This window comes from Danio aesculapii, chromosome 10 (genome assembly GCF_903798145.1).
Source record: "Danio aesculapii chromosome 10, fDanAes4.1, whole genome shotgun sequence".
Lineage (NCBI taxonomy): Eukaryota > Metazoa > Chordata > Actinopteri > Cypriniformes > Danionidae > Danio > Danio aesculapii.
Genome location: NC_079444.1, coordinates 37,024,505 through 37,041,047, shown reverse-complemented (window position 1 = coordinate 37,041,047; position 16,543 = coordinate 37,024,505). Strand labels below are relative to the sequence as shown.

The 16,543-nt window shown below is 38.0% G+C and overlaps 1 protein-coding gene across 2 annotated transcripts in view; it reads right to left on the bottom strand.

Moving 5' to 3' along the window:
• Positions 1 to 5,493: 5,493 nt before the first annotated feature.
• The window catches only part of ksr1a (kinase suppressor of ras 1a), a 112,986-nt gene continuing 101,936 nt past the window's right edge, over positions 5,494 to 16,543 (bottom strand). The window contains exons 14-20 of one of the 2 annotated variants that reach the window (XM_056467209.1): positions 16,042 to 16,529; positions 13,137 to 13,233; positions 12,928 to 13,061; positions 10,895 to 11,026; positions 10,675 to 10,810; positions 9,005 to 9,138; positions 5,494 to 6,263 (exon numbers count right to left, since the gene is read on the bottom strand). In XM_056467209.1, coding sequence (XP_056323184.1) covers positions 6,257 to 6,263; positions 9,005 to 9,138; positions 10,675 to 10,810; positions 10,895 to 11,026; positions 12,928 to 13,061; positions 13,137 to 13,233; positions 16,042 to 16,529 — 1,128 coding nt within the window. In that variant the 3' untranslated portion in view covers positions 5,494 to 6,256. Of the gene's footprint in view, positions 6,264 to 8,991; positions 9,139 to 10,674; positions 10,811 to 10,894; positions 11,027 to 12,927; positions 13,062 to 13,136; positions 13,234 to 16,041; positions 16,530 to 16,543 lie in introns of those variants that run through there. The other variant, XM_056467208.1, reaches the window with a different exon arrangement.

Below are 16,543 nucleotides of genomic sequence, written 5' to 3'. Positions count from 1 at the left end.
CAGCATATGTTTTACACAGCGGATACCCTTCCAGCTGCAACCCATTACTGGGAAACATCCATACACTCACATTAACACTCATACACTACGGACAATATTAGCTTACCAAATTCACCTATAGCGCATGTGTTTGGACTTGTGGGGAAAACCGGAGCACCCGGAGGAATCCCACACGAACACGGGGAGAACATGCAAACTCCACACAGAAATGCCAACTGACCCAGCCGGGACTCTTCTTGCTATGAGGAGACAATGCTAACCACTGAGCCACCGTGTCACCTAATTATACTGTATACTGATACAATACTGGGAAACACCCATACACACATTCACACACACACACACACACACACACTACAGCCAATTAAGTTTATTCAATTAGCCTATACCTTTACATGTCTTTGGCCTGTGGGGTGAAACCACAGAGTGGGGGGAAACCACAGAGAACATGCAAACTCCACCCAGAAATGCCAACTGACTCAAGCCGGGACTCAAACCAGCGACCTTCTTGCTGTGAGGCGACAGCGCTAACCACTGAGCCACCATGTCACCCCATAGTTTTATATATTACTACATAATAATAAAGTAATCCTTATACATAATAGAATATAGTATTTATAGTCAATATTTTTATTGAACTTTAGTCAATGTTGATTCAGTTCAGTAGGAATGTTAATGTTGCAAAAAGCGATTCAGCTGCGAATCAGAAGATGGATGTTTTCTACTCTTCTGACGTTGTTGGTCGGCATGCTCAAATCGATACTTCTCGAAAACCAATCTTCAGGAACCAACTAAGCAAGCATGACGGAAACAGTGGCAAACACTTCAAACTCCATCAATAATAAAGAAGTTTCAAGGTTATTACTGTATGTGCAGAAGGTTTTTTTTTTTGTTCCAATGAAAACCTCTTTTATATTTATTAATTTTTTAACTCTGGTACCAGGATGCTTTAGTATAAACTGGGAATAAAATAAATATTCAATAAATAGTATAAATATACTATAAATAGAATAAACAGAGAAAAATAACTCCAAGTTTCTTGGTCATGAACCAAGGGTAGCATGAAAAGGCATTGGTCCTAATACTGAGCCTTGCGGTACTCTTTGGTAAACTGCGAGTGATATATCTCATCAATTACTGCTAACAATTGATAATGGTGAGATAAACACAACCAAGCTAAAGCAGTTCCACTGTGTTATTATCATACACTCACCGGCCTACTAGTATCAGGTTGGACCCCCTTTTGCCTTCAGAACTGCCTTAATCCTTCATGGCACAGATTCAACAATGACTGGAAATATTCCTCAGAGATTTTGGTCCATATTGACACGATAGCATCACGCAGTTGCTGCAGATTTGTCGGCTGCACATCCATGATGATAATCTCCCATTCCACTATATCCCAAAGATGCTCTATTGGATCTGGTGACTGTGGAGGCCACTTGAGTACAGTGAACTCATTGTCGTGTTCAAGAAACCAGAGATGATCACCTGAGATGATTCGTGCTTTATGACATGATGCGTTATCCTGCTGGAAGTCATAAAGAGATGGACATGGTCAGCAACAATACAAAAAGGTAGGCTGTGGCATTGATGTGGTGTTTGTTCACCAAAATAAGAATTAATAAAAGGCAAGAGAAAGTGTTTTAGTTTGTTCATTATGCTGAATGCTACTGTTGTTGTAGTTATTTTTCAAGTTCAGCTGTAATTGTGTGTGTTCTGTACAAATGCCTATGATTGATTGCATACAGGGGCGCTGCCGGGTTATAGCAGGTGAAGTGAGATCTGGAGAGATTGTAGAGTGTGAACAGTAACATGCTGCTGTAAAACCACTAAAGAATAATAAACCCTTTTTTGCTTTTTTCAAAATGTTCTAGTGCCGTGTTTCAGTAAAGATCCAACGTATTTCCACTTCCGGACACAACAATTGACACGATGCTCGATTGATTCTAATGGGCTCAAAGTGTGGCAAGAAAATATCCCCCACACCATTTCACCACCGCCACCAGCCTGAACCGTTGATACAAGGCAGGATGGATCCATGCTTTCATGTTGTTGACGCCAAATTCTGACTCTACCATCCGAATGTCGCAGCAGAAATCGAGACTCATCAGACCAGGCAACGTTTCTCCAATCTTCTATTGTCCAATTTTGGTGAGCCTGTGTGAATTGTAGCCTCAGTTTCCTGTTCTTAGCTGGCAGGAGTGGCACCCGGTGTGGTCTTGTGCTGCTGTAGCCCATCTGCCTCAAGGTTGGACGTGTTGTGTGTTCAAAGATGCTCTTTTGCACACCTCAGTTGTAACAAGTGGTTATTTGAGTTACTGTTGCCTTTCTATCAGCTGGAACCAGTCTGGCCATTCTCCTCTGACATCAACAAGGCATTTGCGCCCACAGATCTTCCACTAACAGGATATTTTCTCTTTTTCAGACCATTCTCTGTAAACCCTAGAGATGGTTGTGTGAAAATCCCAGTAGATCAGCAGTTTCTGAAATACTCAGACCAGCCCGTCTGGCACCAACAATCATGTCACGTTCAAAGTCACTTAAATCACCTTTCTTCCCCATTCTGATGCTCAGTTTAAACTGCAGTAGATCGTCTTGACCATGTCTACATGCCTAAATGCACTGAGTTGCTGCCCTGTGATTGGCGGATTAGAAAGCAGTTGGATAGGTGTACCTAATAAAGTGGCCGGTAAGTGTTTGGTTATCTGTATGAAGCTGAATGAGACGGTGTAACACTGACACATAGAGGTTATTACCGGCATTAACGGCACTAAGAGAAATCAAACATTCAAACTCATTTTGCTGAACTCTCTTACTTTGTTCTTCAAATAAAGTCTTATTAATTTCATAGGATGTTGAAATATTTTGAAATATGAGAAACTAAAACTGCAATATAACAACAAACACATTCTATTCTACTCTACGCAATGAAAAGTGTATATATTTGACACGTGACAAGCTCAATTTTATTATCTTTCAAGGATGAGAACAGACACTGTGTACAGTAGCCACATGCAATACAAAAATATGACTGTACATGACATGTATCCACCCATTCTAAAAAAAGTTTTCCGCTTTTTTTTAGTTTGTTTTTGTTTGTTTTTTGCTTTCTTACATGAAAAAATATAAAGATTATTTACATCTGGGATAGCACAGCAGTACCTATTCAAAATGTCATGATTTACAGTATATATATTTATTTAGATTTATATAAAATGTCCATATAAATATTAAAAGAATTCTGTTCATTGACTGTACAATAAATAAACCATATTTGTACATAAATATTTTACATCGTCATTGATATTTTCGAACCACCACAAAATCCAGTCTTTCACAGAACAGACAAACACACACCCTTCCACATACACAACATTACAAACACGCACGTTACACACAAACACACATGAGAGCTCATGTTTACACCACTTATGAAACACTTCTGCTGGGTTCATCATTCACATACAGTGCCCCCCCGCTGCTACTACTTCTATTCTAATACTGGCTCCATTGGTGAATATGACAAAAAATGACAAAATTGTTTGTATTGTTGAACCTTTTCCTATTTTACTAAAAATATTAACACAAAACTTGAGTTCATTAGCAATTAATGGCAATATACAGTTAAAAAAATATTAGATCTTTTCTTCTGGAAAAAGTCTTATTTCTTTTTGTTTGGCTAGAATAATAGCATTTTTTTTACATTTTAATGCCAATATTATTAGCCACCTTTAGAAAAAAAACTAAATTTTTAACCCTTTAAATTGCCCTTTAAGCTGAATACTACCCAGCAGGCAAAGGACATCAACATGATGTCAGATTGATGTTGTACCCCAACATCATGGGATGTTGCATTTTGTTTGGAAATGAAAATCAGGTTGACATCAGAACCCAACGTCATGCTGACGTCAATGTCCAACATCGGACAGAGGTTGCATTTTGGTTACTTTCCAATGTAACCAAAATATCAACAACAAAATATCAACATCTAAAGATGTTACGGCTTGACATTGTGTGGGCGTTACCACTATGACCTCTATCAGACGTTGGATTTTGGTTGCCATACCTGACGAATAAATGTCAAAATTTGACGTTAATATGACGTGGGTTTAAGATGTTGGCTAAACATTGGATTTTGGTTACTTTCCAACCCAACCTTAAAACAACCAAATATCAACGTCTAATGATGTTACAGTATGACGTTGTGTGGGCATTACCAATATGACATCTATCAGCCGTTGGATTTTGGTTGCCATACCGTTGGATTTTGGTTGCCATACCTGACCAATAAATGTCAGTATTTGACGTCGATAAGACGTTGGTTTAAGATGTTGGCTCGACGTTAGATTTTAGTCACTTTACAACGTAACCAAAAAAATCAACAACAAAATATCAATGTCTAATAATGTTACAGCTTGACGTTGTGTGGGCGTTACCAATATGACGTCTATCAGATGTTGGATTTTGGTTGCCATACTTAAAGACTAAATGTCAGTATTTGAAGTTGGTTTAGGATGTTGGCTCGACGTTGGATTTTAGTTACTTTGCAACACAATCTAAAATCAATAAAATATCAACGTCTAACTATGTTATAGCTTGAGGTTGTCTGGGCGTTACCAATATGATGTCTATCAGATGTTGGATTTTGGTTGCTATACTTGATGACTAAATGTCAGTATCTGACATCAATATGACGTTGGTTTAAGATGTTGTCTCGCCGTTGGATTTTGGTCATTTTCCAACACAACCTAAAAACAACCAAATATCAACGTCTAATGATGTTACAGCTTGACATTGAGTGGGCCTAACCAATATGACGTTTATCAGACGTTGGATTTTGGTTGCCACACTTGAGTAAATGTCAGTATCTGACATCAATATGATGTTTGTTTATAATGTTGGCTCGATGTTGGATTTTGGTCACTTTCTAATACAACCTAAAAACAACCAAATATCAACTTCTAATGATGTTACAGCTTGACATTGTGTGGCCGTTACAAATTTGACGTCTATCGGACGTTGGATTTTTGGTTGCCATACTTGACGACTACATTTCAGTATCTGACATCAATATGACGTTGGTTTAAGATGTTGGCTTGATGTTTGATTTTATTCACTTTCCAACACAACCAAAAAACAACCAAATATCAATGTAATTTCACATCGTTATTGGACGTAAAAAATAAAACTGTCCTTAGACGCTGGCGACTTAAATCTAACCTAACATTAACGCCTTATGACTTTGCGGTCTGCTGGATAGTATCTTGCAAAATAACTAGTTAAATATTATATACTGTCATCATAGGAAAGACAAAATAACTTAGTTATGAGACATTAACTATTAAAACTACTGTTGAAATAAAAGTCTCTCCATTAAACAGCACTTATTTGTAAATAATTAATATTTGAAAAAGAATTAGCATTTCACAGCATGTCTAACAATTTTATCTATAGTTAATAATTATTATAAAATTCAGTTGAAGTCAAAAACTGTGCCGTGTTTGCAATTGTTTATTTTCAATGATCAAGATTTTGTTAATATTCAGAGCAAAATATCACAAGGCTAAACGACACAAATAATTCTTTGCTCATATTTACCAATATGTGCTGATGCTAGCAGAGGACACTGTATGTCGTCAGGCGAGAAGTCGTACACGCTTCTCTTTGGCTCATTTTTGCAATCAGTACTCAGAAAGGGCCCACATTTGGTTGGACCCTTACAACTCGACAACTTTCCGTCAAGAACATCATCATTTGTGAAGGAAAACAGCTACTAGCAGTCTCCGTGGAGGAAGTGTGACAACTAAAAGTGTGTTAGCATGAACCAGACTAGCCCATCGGAGACAGAATCAGCGCATGTCGCACAGGACTAAGAGGCACCAAGACCACGAAAGAAGGGAAAAGGGGAGAGAAAGAGCGAGAGAAGTAGAACTTTGCATTGAAGTGTCACTGAATCCTGCTAATCCGACGAGAAATGCGTCACGGAGCGAGAGGGGAAAAGAAAACCAGTCGCGCACTCAGAAAAATAATAAGAATAATATTAGGAGTAGGAGTTTGAAGAAAGGCAAAGAGTTTTGTTGTCTGCGTTGCCAGGTCAGTCTCTAGTCCTCAAACACACAAAGGACTCAAAGAAAGTCAGAGATGGAAGAGCAGGCCGTGTTAGTTTGTAAGTCCAGTAGAGGTCAGGCTTTCAGCAGGCATGCAAGGCAGAGCCGGGTTTGTGTTTTGCATTGCTCATGTTTCAGGCACGCGGCTACAACCTATACAACCCCAGGAGAAAAAAACACACACAACCACACATACAAACACAAGACAGAAAGAGAAGCAGGTTAGAGAGAGAAACTGATAGGTCTGTGGTTAGGAGTTCACACACTGTAAAAACAATACAATGATTTAGGAGTTTTCTTTTTTGTTTGTGATTCAAGGTGTTTTACAATTATTGACTGTTGTGAATTGTGTATATATATATATATATATATATATATATAAATACACATATATATATATACATGTATATATATATATGTGTATTTATATATATATATATATATATATATATATATATATATATATATATATACATACATAAATATACATACATATATATATATATACATATATACATACATATATACATATATATATACATACATATATATATATACATACACGCACATACATATACATATACATATACATACATATATATATATATATATATATATATATATATATATATATATATATATATATATATATATATATATATATATATATATATATACAGTATATATAGCATAAATGAGCACACCGTACTTTGAAAATGGATTTTTTTGACTAATTTCTCCGTGAATTTGGCCAATATATTTTGGTGCATTTTAACAAAACAGATTATTAAAAATATAACAAATGCACATTAATTCTTATTATTTTAATCAATAGCAAACTATTTGAATATTTAGCATAATTAATGCTATAATTGATTTATTGAAAGAAATATTTATAATAATTACTAAATTGCAGTTAATTAAAGAACAATTCAACCGATCATTTTTTGATTGTGTCATAACATATATTATGATTACAGAATAATTATTTTATTTATTCTATAACCTACAGTATGTTGTTATCGTAGGAAATAATTAATTGTTAATAGTTAAGTGTTAATTGTCCCTAAATCCTGCTAGAAAACTAAAGGAGACAGATCTACTCAGTTTATGCTTCAAAACTTTGCAATACAATAGCATTAGGTATTAGAGCTTTGCCTACATTAAGTGGGTTTCTTTGTTTGTTTGTTTTTGTTTTTTTTTCTGTCAAAAACTACTACTTCTATTTGGCTTTCTTATAAAACTTTTTTTTTTATAACTTTTTTGGATTTTTTTAGGACTCATGACTGGCACAGTCTACTATTTGATTTATGGGAAGTAATTCACTCTTTGAAAGGTTGAGTTTATATCCTGAAATATACCTAAAATACTCAAGAGCAGTCATAATGTGAGGGAGAGAATTTTGAGGATCTGTAATAAATAAAAGCAGGTCATCTGCATAGAGTGACAGTGCTCTCTGTGTCCCCTAGACATACCCTGGATATCTGAGTTTGACCTCAGAAAAATAGCTAGAGGTTCAATCGCCACTGCAAATAATAAAGGGGACAGAAGGCAACCCTGTCTAGTTTCTCGACCCAATTTAAAAGACTTTGAACTAATGTAGTTTGTAATAACAGAAGAGGAAGGAGAAGCATATAGAAGTTTTACGCAACTCAATTTGGACCCAAACCAAATCTCTCAAGACAGCTGAAAAGATACCTCCACTCCACTCTATCAAAAGCTTTTTCAGCATCTAGAGATATTAACATTTCCCGCATATGCTTATTTGAGTCAGGAGAATAGATCATATCAAAAACTCTACGTATATTAAAAAAAGAAATCGTTTTTTTTAATAAAACCAGTCTGATCTGGATCTATAATGGTAGGAAGAACATTCTCCAATCTCCGGGCCAAAACCTTTGCCAATATCTTACAATCAACATTGAGCAAAGATATAGGTCGAAATAAACCACAATTTACAGGGTCTTCCCCTTTTTTAGGTAAAACAGAGATTGTCGCTTGATAAAATGTGAGATCTTTTAAAAATATTTTTATATTTTAATTTATTGTACTATTTACTGTCTTTTTTTGTAATTGTTTATTATTTGCCATGTCTATGAAGCACTTTGGTCAACATTCATGTTGTTTTAAGGTGCTAAAAAAATAAAGTTGACCTTGACCTTATCAGTTTAGTTGCCGGTTTATCTAAAACTTAGACTGATGCTGAGAATAAAAATTATTCTAGTGAACAGGCTAAAAATTCTCTTATCAAAGAGAAGGTCTAGAACATGGGTCACCAAACTTGTTCCTGGAGGTCCGGTGTCCTGCAGATTTTAGCTCCAACCCTAATCAAACACACCTGAAGAATCTAATCAATGTCTTAAGCTGCGGTCACATTGGGCTTTTCTCCCCATAGACTTCCATTCATTCACACGCGAATGCGTCAAGTTTCGCATGTGAATGCGGTGCAAAGTTCAAGCTTGGTGAACTCTGACCTGCGAAATCGCATCACTTTACTACGTGAGACCAATCGAGGATCAAAACAGGACCTCTCTGGACAGAAATTTAAAACATGGACCAATCGCTTGCTTTTTTAAATATCTAATCATCTTGTTTAATCCCACCCCTTTTCGCAGCGCCGCACGACAGAATTTTGCAAGCTCAAACTCTAGTGTGACCGCAGCTTTTCAAGGTATACTTGAAACATCCAGGCTGGTGTGTTAAGGCAAGTTGGAGCTAAAGCCTGCAGGGACAACGGCCCTCCAGGACCGACATTGGTGACCCCTGGCCTTAAAGAAAGTAACCCAGAACCAAATGAGCAACACATATCCTGTGATTTGTCTGAGGTTCTGTTTGCCGACTAAGCAGTGTTCTGTTGTCCTGTCTATCCAATGTGCACTTTCTAGGTCACGTACTCTGCAGACTTCCAGAAGTGTCCTGGGTGAGACAGACGTCGGTTCAGTTTGGGCAGCTTCTCCAGCATGTCTGCCAGCTGAGTGAATGTGGGCCGGTTACGGGAATCATACGACCAGCAGGCGGACAGAATCTCCTGTAGGACAGACAGCAATCCAGACTCAGAACTCATTCTGACTCAAGTATAAGGTAACACTCCTTATTCTGTCTCCTTCATACACGTGCAGTTGAAGGCAAAATTATTACTAGCTCTCCAGTAAAATCTTAATTTTTAAAAAATATTTTCCAACAGAGCAACAAAATATTCACAGTATTTCCTATAATATTTTTTCTTCTGAATAAAGTCTTATTTCTTTTAATTTGGATGGAATAAACACAGTTTTAAAAAAACAATTTGTACGGTTAATATTATTAGCCCCCTTAACATTTTCTTTCTTGATTGGCAACAGAACAAACCACTGTTGTCCAAAGACATAATTAACCTAATTAAGCCTTGAAATTAGGGCGGCATGATGGCACAGTGGGTAGTGCTGTTGCCTCAGCAAGAAGGTCGCTGATTCGAGCGCCGGCTGGGTCGGCTGGCATGGAGTTTGCATGTTCTCACCGTGTTTGTGTGGGTTTTCTCTGGGTGCTCAGGTTTTCCCCCACAAGTCCAAAGACATGCGCTATAGGTGAAGTGGGTAAGCTAAATCGTCCGTAGTGTATGTGTGTATGTCTTGGTCCTCCAGGTTGGGGGTTGAGCGTTGGGCTAATGACCCACCTCGTAAAAATGAGATGTTACGAAACAACAATATGATATTGAAATGCGGTGGGGGAGGAAGGTTTTCGGGCGCGCAGGGTTGAATGCGGTGTGTTTTTTTTCTATATAACACATTTGAGAACTGGGTTAGTAACTGTACTGTGGTGTTAGTAACTGTACTATGGAACGTGTCTCAGGCGCCGCCACAATCGGATACTATACCAAAGTTGGCGACCCGGGGGTGTTACAAACTGTGCCAAAAAGCTGAGAACCAGGGGAGGGGTGAAATAACAGGAGTTTTGCGGGAGAAATAACAAAACAGGAGGGTGGCGGCAGATGGATCTGAAATACGTGAGCTCCCGGGAGTGTTGGTGGGTATGTCTGCCACTATGCTGACGCACAGGCATTTGTAGCTCCACCTACTTTTAAAATAAACAGTCTCATTTGAATTTAAAGTGACAGTCACCAAAATGGCACAATTAAGATCAAAGCCAAAAAGGGGCAGTTTCAAAGAGTTATAAAACATTATTTGCGGAGTATTTTGAGCGAAAATTTCACATACACACTTTAGGGACATCAGAGACTTAATTTACATCTTGTAAAAAGGGCCATAATGATGAAGTGTTACCATTATAATATATCTTTATTTGATATATTATACCTATAATGCCCTTCAAAATAATAACCCATTAAAAACGTTTAAGAAATACTACTTTATAAAAGTAAATATTAATATTTGGGCACTTTAATTATTACTTGTATTTATTATTACTATAATTATTACTACTACTCTTATTGTATACAGTGTAGCAGTTAAGTTACATTATTCTCTTCCTGGTGGCCTGGGTTTGACTCTTGGCATAAAGAGTCATTTCTGCACCCTCCCGCTTCTCACGCATCATATAATAGACATATTTAAATCCCAGCACTCACCGTGACCTCTTTGCCCAGGTTAATCTCTGCCAGGACCCTCCGGATGCCCTCTCCGCTGCCCACCTGCCAGATGGTGGCCTCCACGGGCTGACTGGTGATGGGCCAGTCCCGCGCCTGCAGCTCATACCAGATGGTGCTTAAACAGAGCAGATACAGGTCTCAGGTCAGTGCTGCTTCACCCAGGACAACACAAGACTAAATAATATTATATACCGCTCACCCGAACGCGTAAACATCAGCAGCGTTTGAAAACGGAAGTCTGTCCTCGTTGTTTCCAGGACTCATTTTACGCACAATTTCTGGAGCCAAATAACAGATCCATCCATGAGGAAGCTTCAGCTCGTTCTCACGTCTGGAAAGAAAATAAAACAGTCCTGTTAAAACTACACTTCACTTTTTTTTGGAAACTGGCTCATTTTACAGCTCCTCAAGGGTTAAACAGACGAGTTTTACCATTTTTAAATCCATTCAGATGATTTTTGGGTCTGGAGGGAGCACTTTTAGCTTAGCTTAGCATATATCATTGAATCGGATTAGACCATTAGCATCTCCCTCAAATTAAATTTTTTATTTTTTTTTATAATAATAAAAAATATTTTTTTTTTATTATAATAAAATTTTATAATTTACCTATTTAAAGCTTGACTCTTCTACATTTACAATTTGTGCTAAGACCAATGGAAATTTGCTGTTTTCTTGGCCGATATGGCTAGGAACTATTCTCTCATTCCAGCGTATTAATCAAAGAACTTTGCTGCAGTACTATGGCTGCAGCAGGCGCAATGATATTATGCAGTGCCTGAAAATAGCCATATTGGCCTAGAAAAGAGCAACATTTTTGATTTCCGTTGTTCTTAGTACATGATGTAACTACAGAAGAGTCCAGCTTTACATGATCTAAACTCTTTTTTGAAAATTTTGAGTGAGATGCTAATGGTCTAATCTGATTCAATGATCTATGCTAAGCTAAGCTAACAGTGCTCCCGCCAGAGTAGAGATCGACTGAATAGATTAAAAAATGTTAAAACTCGACTGTTTAACTCTAGAAGAGTTGTGAAATGAGCCTATTTCCAAAAGAAATGGAGTGTTCCTGCATAGTTTAGCTCCAACTTCCAAAAGATAGATGAAAACATCGGTGAATTGTAGCTCTGACATGGACACGAGGGTTATAAATTACTGAAAAACAGCTGCAGGTGAAGTATATTGATGCTTCAGTTCTGTGCTCAGTTTGTGATCACATCTCTGTTTTGTTCTGTTGATGAGTAATCCAAATATTTGTAACTTGAAACTGATGGAAAATGACTGGATTGTGCTGCTTTTACAGCTCCTCACACTGCTTGATTCACGCTGGCATTTCTCCCATTGGGTTTTAGATTTTGGAAAGGGAAAAAAATTCCACCACCCCATCCAAACTTTTAGGATATCGGGTATCAGATTTGCACAATCCATACGCACAAAACTTACGGTAGCTAAGCCACGATTGGTGTGTGGTGGTTTTTGGGTGTGGCATAGCCACCAGAAAGGGTCAATTGGGGTTGGGGCTAAAATATGCAGGACACTGGCCCTCCAGGACAAGGTTTGGGCACTCCTGCTTTAAGACAAAACACTGCAGGTGATTTTATTACATTAGGAATAAAAAAAAATGCTATATTTGAATATGCTAATGAGTAATTGATTAAATATTAATGATTGAATATGTGCTAATTTGCATACATTTATAATATTGGAACATTGAATGAAATTAGATTTAAAATTTTTGTTTCATTTTTGGCATTAAAGTAAGTTTTTACAAAGTTTTTTTTCTTATCTTTTAAATCAGGACACCATAAATCAGAAAATCTGCAAATGACCAGGAACAAAAAAATAAATAAAAATCACAAATTGTTGAAGAATAAAATGGTGTATATAATCAGGTAAATTCTGTATAAAATTATCCCTTTGTAAACCTTGAGAATACAGATATGGATGAAACTGAATCTGATGTACGTAGGAGCAGCTGAAGAGAAGATTTATGGCCCAAAATTATCAATAAAGGCTAATTTGCCTGGAGTGACAAGCTCTACTGTAAACAATTTAGCTATGGACAAACCAGAAGGCACATTTAAACCAAGTAGCGTTCTGATGGTCATTAACAATGTTTGTTTTAAATAAAATAATGAAATATATGCATGTGCAAGTCATTATTATTGAATAAATTTGAGACCGTCATTTGAGATAAATGAGAACACACCTCAACATACTGTAGTAACTTACCGTCCCTCCTGAACCACTCCAGAGATCCCGAAGAGGCCGAAGTCAGTGATGACGACTTTGTTTGTGTCGTGAAACACATTTTTGGATTTAAGGTCCTTGTGAACGATGCCCTTAGCATGAAGGTAGCCCATTCCCTAAAACACAAGCAGACTTTAGCTTTTCACACTCACTCAGATACCTAATAAAATACATATAAACATAAACACTACCTTCACAATCTCCTGCGCAATTTGCCGAGTCTTATTGATGTCCAGTGTGTTTTTTGTGTCCCTCACAACAGAATACAACGTCCGGCCTTTGCAGAAGCTGTAGAGAAACATGTTTTCTAGGTGAAAAGAATGATTTTAGCACATGAGTACAATTTTATGTTCACTTGCAAAAAGGCCAGTGTTAAAGTAAAATGCGCTAAGTAAAAAGAGGTCAACATTTTGCTTGGTCCCAGAGTTTCTGTAGGTTTCACCAAGTCAAATTTAAGACCTTTTTAACCCTTATGTACTGTTGGGGATGTTTGCATCCACTCTGGGGTGGTTTTGGCCATAACTTTTTCTGTTTCAGCTAGCAGAATGATTTTTGGTGACAAATCTTATTTTGACACATATTTTGGGAAAATGCTTTGGATAAAAAACAAAAAAACAAAACTCAATACACACACATGATACACTCTGAATTAAACTGCTGTAAAAATTCATCAAGTAAATTTTTTTTTTTAAATATGTTTGCATAAATCTGTTAATCAACCTCAGTCTTGATCAAAACTACTAAACTGCTTAGAAAATGGCAGGATTTTAGTGTGGTGTATTTATAAACTAATTTCGAGAGGATCACGTGCTTATGATCAACACGGCTGGCCCCTCATTAGCTCCATAATCTGACCCATTAGATAATTACGGAAGCATTATAAATAACCAGAGTTTTTCACTCTTGTTATCTTCGTCTTGAAGCTTCCCACCCCTTCCACCCCTACTTCCTCCCCCTTTTTCTGATAGGGCGACACGGTGGCCCAGTGGCTAGCACTGTTGCCTCACAGCAAGAACACAGCTGGCGCAACCTCCTATCGGGCTGGTTGGTGTTTCTGTGCGGAGTTTACATGTTCTCCCCGTGTTCGCGTGGTTTTCCCCCGGGTCCCCCGGTTTCCTCCCACCGTCCAAAAACATAAACCATAGCCAATCGACTAAACCAAATTATCACCGAAAACAACCCTAGTTTACACTCCTCACGCGGCGACAAGCAGGGGAGTTCTCGAGACCTACCTGAGCTCGAACTCCCCTCTCGCCCTTCTAACGGGAGGGAGCCCCGGGCTCGAGGATATTACGAGCTCAGGGCTCTCTCCCGGGACAGCATGCCAATTATGCTTTATTGATTATCAGCTAAGTGTGAACTCTTAAATCTATTGTAAATGTGTCAAATCAAGCAGAGCCTAGTTATATACATTCAAATTTTAATATAACATAATTATTAACATAACATTTTAACAAACTTTAACATAACTTAAAAAAACCTCTATAAAACTTTAATAAGCTAAATGTATGCACAGCAGACTGTTATAATATTAGTTATAAAAGAGTTTTGCTAAAAAAATAAGGACCAATTTAAAATGATTAAAGACCTACACGTCAATCTTTCAGAGAATTCAAGACTTTTTAAGGCCTGTTTTTGAAATTTAAGACATTTTAAGACCGCGTGGAGACCCAGCAGTCCGGACCAAAGCAAGTGATCTAACAGACTTTCCTGGCATGAATTTGGGCTAATAGTACAGTATATGTCACTGCACAGTGCTTGTGAATACATGCAATATACAGTGAGTGACAGTTTAAAACGATTACTACTGCCGCGTATGATGTCACGGCGGGACAAAGGGATTATTCAAATGTTTTTAGGTGTAACAGCAGTTTGCAAAAAGACGGGATGCAATCGAACAGAAATATACAGTAGCTGTAAATCCCCTGCTACTTGTAAATGAAGATGAAATAACAAAAAGCAGTACTATACACACACTAAGAAGAAACTGTTGTCGTTTTTGTTTTAAGTGCAGACAAATGGATTCCTGTAACTTGAAAATATTCTGATTGAAGACTTGTGGTCTGTTATGAGGATGTTTTTTGGGGTGATTTTCCTAATTTTTAATAAATCTGGAACTTTGCTATCTATGGAGGATGAGGGAGCTCTTCGATTTAACCCAAAATATCTTACTTTGTGTTCCAAATTCGAACGAAGGACTCCAGGATTTGAGGGTGAACTTACTTTTTAAAGGTCCTGTGAAGTGCTTTGAAATGTGCATTTTTGATGTTTGATGTAATACCAAATGAATTACGAAAAGAGGGTGAGACAGTGTAGCTTCTGCCCTTTTTTAAAACAGCCAATAGCGTTTTGTTTAATCACCGCTCTACCCATGAGAGTGGTTGAGCACAAGCGTATCAAATGAAAAGCGTCTTTAAGGGGGGCAGGGCATGTCAGACACTAGAGAGTATTTGTTTGGTCAGCAGATTTGATGAGAAACTGAAGTATGAGGTGACGTGGATAAAACTTTTGAACCATTTAGGTGGAAGTGACAAACTACAAGCTTTACATGTTTAAATCAGTTTAATATCTTCTAAAGGTGAATTTTGTCATGGTATTGGAGTACACTAGATTACAGATGTCCTTAAAACTAACAATACTGATACTAACACCTAAAATATTTTATTTTAATTTCATGGGAACTTTAAATCTTGTACAATAACATCTCTAAATATCTTCTAAATGTGAATTTTTGCCACTGTTTTGGAACGCATAAGCTAATAGATATCCTACAAATGAACAATACTGATACTAACATCTAAAAAACTGTTTTTTTTTTTTTTTAATTTCACCCGACCTTTAAATCAGTGTTTACCAACCCTGTACCTGAAGGCACACCAACAGTGCATATTTTAGATGTCTCCCTTATCTGACCCATTAACTTGAGGTTTTGGAGTCACTTCTAATGTCCTGATGAGCTGATTCAGGTGTGTTTGATTAGGGAGGGTTGAAAATGTGTACTGTTGGTGTGCCTTCAGGAACAGGGTTGGGAAACACTGCTTTAAATCGCCTAGCTCTAACCAAAACAATCTCCAGCAGCCCCTTCTGCTCTATTACCTGGTGATAATGGCGAGGTGTGGAGGTGCCATGCAGGCTCCCATGAAGAGCACCACATTCTCATGGCGCGTCTGCCTGTAGTTCATCACTTCCTTCTTGAAGAGCTTTAGGTGGTCCTGGTTGTTTCCGTCGATTTCCAGCAGCCGGATGGCCACCTCCCCGTGCCAGCGGCCACGGTGAACACGCCCCCAGCGGCCCTTCCCGATGAGCTCCCCTAGATCCAGCTGCTCGAAGGGAATGTCCCACTCCTGCAGGTACACGCTGGTCTGGCTGGCCTTTCGGGAGATTGGGCCCTTCCAGTGGCCCCCTCGAGCGCTCGGCAGGTCGTCCAGCTCATCTCCTTCACACTCTCCTTCTGAGCCACCGTTAAGATCCTCAAGGTCCTCTTCATCTTCCAGCTCTTCCTCCTCATCTTCTTCCTCCACTGCCTCTTCTTCCTCCTCCTCCTCCTCGGCTTCTAGTTCCTCCTCTTCCTCTTCTTCCAGTTCCTGGTAGAGAGAAA